Source organism: Chlamydotis macqueenii, chromosome 2 (assembly GCF_036417535.1).
Source record: "Chlamydotis macqueenii isolate bChlMac1 chromosome 2, bChlMac1.mat, whole genome shotgun sequence".
Classification (NCBI taxonomy): domain Eukaryota; kingdom Metazoa; phylum Chordata; class Aves; order Otidiformes; family Otididae; genus Chlamydotis; species Chlamydotis macqueenii.
In genome coordinates, this window is record NC_141557.1 from 22,215,986 (window position 1) to 22,221,985 (window position 6,000).

The 6,000-nt window shown below is 39.3% G+C and overlaps 1 protein-coding gene across 1 annotated transcript in view; it reads left to right on the forward strand.

The window, feature by feature from the left end:
• ITGA8 (integrin subunit alpha 8) overlaps window positions 1-3,510 on the forward strand; it is a 115,315-nt gene extending 111,805 nt beyond the window's left edge. The window contains exon 30 of the mRNA XM_086741462.1: window positions 1,000-3,510. Within this exon, the coding sequence (XP_086597588.1) occupies window positions 1,000-1,086 (87 nt within the window). The 3' untranslated portion in view covers window positions 1,087-3,510. The remainder of the gene's footprint in view (window positions 1-999) is intronic.
• Window positions 3,511-6,000: the final 2,490 nt, after the last annotated feature.

Here is a 6,000-nt window from a genome sequence, read left to right on the forward strand (position 1 = left end):
GGTTCAAAAAGAAGTGACTGTAACTTTTTTTTTCTCTCAATACTTCAGGAATTTCCAGGTTTTGTCAGCATGTAACAACACTCCCAGCTTTGAGAACTAACTTTTAGAAGATTTTCTGTTATATTAGTATGTTGTAACTTCTGTATTTAAAGTTTTCTAATTCTGTGTTGGTCATTACACTGCCTTTACAAGTGTTAAGATAAGTTAGTGGAAACTGCTATATTACTGGGAGCCAACATAGCTTTCAGCCATCCTCTCAGTTACCATTTTAAAAAAAATTAAAATACTGCTGCGTAGTCTGGTCACGATCGGGGCTGAACTACGACATTTCTTAAGTTAGGATATAGCTCATCTGCCTTTAGCTGGCTAAAGGTTACAGGTTAGGTGTCCAGCCTATGCTAACTTTCCAGATTTGCCTAGTCAGTTAACAACAACAGCAAAAAGCTATGTCTAAAACATGGGAGGATGAGTGGAATTACTTTTTGGTGCTACTCTCCTTTGACCTCTTGTGAAGCCTACATAACTTTCAACCTTTCAACCAAAAGGGTAAAGTTAAGTGAGAATCTCATCTTTAGTGATCTTTAGTCTAGGTCACTGTGCACACTGTCCTGTGCACATTTCCCAACATATATTCCACTTCTGTTATTATTACTATCTGTCAATCTAAATATCTTTCCTGACTGAGTCTCTTGCTGAACTGAAATTAGCAGTTTTCTCATTAGTCAGTATCAGCATCCAGACCAACTTTACATCTTGTGCAAAGACAGCTTTCATTTGAATTTTTAAAGTTATAATTTGGAACTCAATGCCTTACACGTAAAACTTTGGTTTTTCATGGGGAACAATTTGAATAGAAACAAAAAACCTCCACAGTCTATCAGCCTGCCAGAGATTGTACTCGACCTTTCAGGTTGACTGAGTGAAGAATCAAACTGCAGCTGAGTCTTCCTGTGGTTATCTTACCATGATGTCTTTGTTTCTGTTCATTGTTTTCTGCAGTGTGGCTTCTTTGACAGAGCTAGACCTCCTCAAGATGACATGGCTGACAGGGAGCAACTGACAAATAACAAGACTACTGATGCATAGAGGAAGAGAGTGACAGTTCAAGTCAGAATCCTGCCTGAGACTAGAAACACAATAAGGATTAAATGAAGGAGTCCTTCCACCAGTCTTCCTTTGTACCTGCAAGTGACATGGTGTCGTAATCTGATCTGCGCAACGTTCTGAGAACATGCCACATGATGGCCATCCTTGCCAAAGAAAGCAGCTTTATCACTGCCTTACAAACATACTCAGCACTGAACAGAATGTTTATCCCTTACTCCAGTCAGTCTACATTTCAGCAGATGCTTTTGAGCACGTGTGGTATACTGAGATGCTTCCAGAACAAGCCCAAATCTCCCAAGGAGAGAATGCCTGCATTACTGTATTGTCTAGAAGATGGACCAGGACAAAACTCCTGAACGCTACTGTATCATGCAGAATACCTTTGACACCTCCCTAAGAATAAGAACTTCTATGAAATTATGGCTCAGGGAGATAAGCAATATAACAGTACTGTGAAAGTACTTTCGAAAAACAAAGGTAGTCTATAAAGAACTTTATAGATGGGGCACAATTATTTATTTTTCCACCTTTTCGGGATAAGTATCTGATATAATCATCAACTTAGATTTTGAGAGAAGAAAGTAAAAAAATAGAAATCACATATTTACCTTGCATGTAAATAGAAAAGTAACCCCATTGTACACACAGAACACATCTTTCTTGGCTACAAGGTTTTTTTGAAAGCAGAGGATTTATGCAACATTTTGCAAGATAAGATATATGATAAACAAGTACATGTTGTATCTCTTTCAACCCAGAGCTGGCAGTATCACACCCAGCTAACTAAATCCATGCACAGTACAGAGCAGGGGATGGTTAAGCCTCTCGTCCTGTTGCTGAAGGCTGACACCTGTACGGCTGACACAGGACACGGTCATTTGTGAAACACTGATTTAGCTTATCACAGCCACATTGGTCATATGGAGAAAGCTTAGGGGGTTTGGGCTAGGATAAATTTTCTTTGCCACTGCCCTGTTACTTTGTTGAAATGGCCTCTTAAAATGGAATAGCTACTGCCAGCTTATCTTCTGCTTAATTTGTGTCATGGACACGTTCACAGACTGTTCACTGAAATAAATCTTTGCCTTTTTAAATTTTATTTTACAATCTACAAGCTGACAATGTATTTACAGTTTTGATTTCAGCAAATTTTAGGGCTGAATGTAATTATTTCTTAAGCAAAGTCTTGTAGGGAAGGTGGGCAAGATTTATTCTAATGCAGAAAAATAGGATGCCAGCAGGCCAAGCATGAACAAAAAGAAGAAAATATATTTTGAGGTAAAGAGGAAAAAATGTAGGTTTAGGATTTTTTTTTTTTTCCTGAATCAAGCATTCTGCAGAAGAGAGGCTTCCCTCTTTCTCTTCTTTCAGCAAATGGTCTTTTATCTCAGCTGGGCCTCTAAGCTCTGGTTCTGTGCAAATTTGTGCCTGAAAGCTTGAGTCTTCCAGTGCTGCCTGTGAGTAGGAAATTAGTTATATTCTGTAATCCTCAGGAGGCATTGTTCATTTTCTGAAACCTACACCGCACTTTCCTTCTGAGCTCCTTTTCTTTCCAACCCATCTCATCTTAATTGGCAAATGGCCTCATCCATTCTGCCTCTGCTTGGCTCCTTTTAGATAACTGCCCTTCTGCTTCCTAAGACTTCAGGACAGGACTAGCCATGAGACATTGTCCCTCCTGTCTGCCTGACAGATATTTTACATTTTTACCATTTCTTGCACATAGACTGACCTGTGAAATCCAAGCAGGGGCTAGGAAACCTGAGCAGGTGTGTTCCATCTTCATATCTAAGGCAAACTTGCAAGACCTTTATGAGTCTTTAGCTGATGAGATGCAGTGTGCCCATGAGAGTTAATGAGAGGAAGAGACACATGCCTTGGAAAATGGAGGTGTTTGACTTCCATTTTCTGAGGATGGGGAGGCCTGACCACTTCCCAGTCCCCCAGAAAACCATTACCAGACCCCTTCCCCCAAATGGGTGTGAGCTGACCCCTTATAAATTAGAGAGATCAACTGATAAATATCACCACAAAGCAAGCCTGTCCCGTATTTGCACACCTCTGCATCCCATGCGTTCCAGGCAAGATCATGCTCCCATGAAAAAGACAGTGAGCTTCTAGCTTTTGTAAATATTGAACGGTTGTGTGTAGCAGCTTGTGAAATAAAATCAGCTAGCTCATTGCAGTCACATCATCTGCACAACTCTGATGAAATAGCACCATAAGGAGATACTGAACGTAGGACTTTTGTATGTGCAATACTTTCTATTACCTATATACCTGAAGCATGTTTACACTGGCATTTGTGGTTGGTTTTTAAACTTTTGAATATACTAATTAATGATTACAATAAAGACAAAGAGAACAGGAAAAAAAAAATTAAAACAAACACAGCTCTGTTCAGTATTTGTTGCAATGTGTTTTCAATCCTGCATTGCTCTGAGGATGGGACTAGGTGACCTAAAAAGTTATTTGCAGTTGTAACATCTATGGTTCACTTTTGAGCAATTATTCTCCATTTTAATGATGGGCAGAACTTGTTCAGATACTAAATTTAAACCAAAAAGAACCTCAGTGACTCCTGGGTCTGGCTGGAATCCATTGGCTGCAGCTGTGTAATGTCACTGGAAACCAAATTAGAGGCACATGATCTGACAAACAGTTACTTTGAGCAAAACTTTGTTTTATATTTCTACATCCTTGTAGATTAAACTTCCCCCATGGAAATGTCTGGAGCCGTGTTCTGTCAAGGACTGTAGTGTTGGGTCCCAACATTTGTGGATAGCTTTGGCTGCAAATTGCAAACAGCTTTGCGAAGGAGATTTCTGGGTTTCAGTGCTTGCCAAGAGTGTTTATCCCCTGGGGAGATTGCATCCTGGATGTGGACGCTAGCAGGCAGTTGACATAATCTTTCCCCCCAGTGTATTAGTAATGTGCCGCACGATAACCTCTGCCACATCCCTACATGACTGAACTTTTGTTTCAGTGACATCAGCCTTGTAATGAGTTACTAAATGCAGCTTTCTGTAAAAGTAATTCAGCCTTCTACATCCAAATGCAGTGAGCTGCTAATTGCTGAGAATACAGGAGTAGTCTGGAGAGCAGAAAAAACCGGAGGTTACTTTGTAAATTAAAGCCTTTCAAAGCTGTTTATTGCTATGGCCACCACAGTGGTCTAGTAAACAGAGAGACAGTCATCTTCTTTTTCACATACTTCTTGCTGAGTTTGAGAAAGGCTGTTCAGTTATTTCATCCATGCAGCAGATTTAAGAGTATCAAGTGTCAAGCAACATTTTCTGGTTTATGAAAACTTCAGAATTTACATAACAGGGACCAGTACATCTGAATACTTATGGATTTAATCTTTAAAGGTATTCAGCACATACAATTTTCATTTAACCACCAGATTTTTTAAAAGATTTTTTTCTTGTCACCATTTTTTCGGTCTTCTCCAACTTTTTTGCCCTCACAGCTTGTACAGGTTTCCCTGTACATTAGACGCCTCTTGAAAATGGCACTGATTTTCTCTGCGTTTTAGTTGTGACTTTTTCATCCATTAGCAAGAAGGATCTTCTGGTAAGCCTTTTGGAAACCGACAAAACACCTAGAGATGTGCAGGGGAGAGAAAGTCCCAACTGGCCATGGCCTACAGTATCCCACTACATTGTAACAACCTTTTTTTTAATGAAATACCATCTGACACACTGCCTTTAGGAATTGTTTATGAGTGAGTGTTTTATATATGATTGTTGGCAAAGATCCATATTCAAATGTAGTGTAATGGTAGTGCCTCTTGACAATAAAAAGTCTTGAATTTAGCTTATGCAGGCGCCATGATGTGACACAGCAGGAATGCTTTTAATATTGAAGGACTGTTCGTGTTTTGCCTGTATGTCATATTTGAGGAGCACTTAACTATTCAAGATACTACCCTACTGTACAGAGTGATTTTTAGAAAAGAAGAATGGAAGTAATTGTTCAACTCACTTCTCAGACGGTTTCATTTGTTTTCATTGTGTTGCTCTACTTAACTGATGCACCACATTTCATTTGGTTGGTGTATTGTTCTTTGTTTCAGTAACAGTTTGTAAAGAGGATTTCAGCAACTCTTTCCAAAATCGGTCTGCGTCAGGCAGTATTGCTTTTCCAGAAGCAAGCTCAGGATAAGAGCAGCAGAGCAGAATTCAGGATGCCCACTGCAGGGGCTATCTTACTTTTCAGCAGTTTACCCAAATTCATATTAAGGGTCATATTAAGAAAACCTCATTTTCTTAATTCCTCGTTTCTCCTGTCAAGGAGGGCCAGAGTGTGCCCTGTATTACCAACACTGTAAAGACCAAATACCAAGCAATCCTCACAGCGACGCTGAGGAGAGGAGGGCACATTTTATATCTGTGCAAGACAAATAAAAGGCAACCAAATCAAGTGTATGGCAAAAGCACAAACGGTATCTGTCTTCTGATGCTTTCCTGGTCATGAACAATAACATTTTCCCAGCAAAAGCAATCTGCCCATTTATCACATTAGACCAGCATCACCAGAAAATAATCACTGACGTTGCAAAAAATTTCTGTGAATCTCATATCCTTTGTAGAAATTTTACATTTTGAAGTATATATGATAGATTTTGGCTCTTCAAGTAGTCTTACTGCTTTTTTTTTTGTTAGTTTTTAGTATTTTAATAGCATTTAGGAAAAGTTAGGTCAACATAGTAAAAGCTGAAAAAGAAAATACATTTAAACTAACTGTGAAGTCTCACAGGAGACCCAGGCTTAGAATTGGACTTATCTTTTCCATTTTTAGGCACAGAAGAGGCATCAGGAGATACCTCAGGTGTCTGCTGAGACTTCCAAGGGTGTTATGGGTTTGTTATAACAAACACTCCCATGCCAA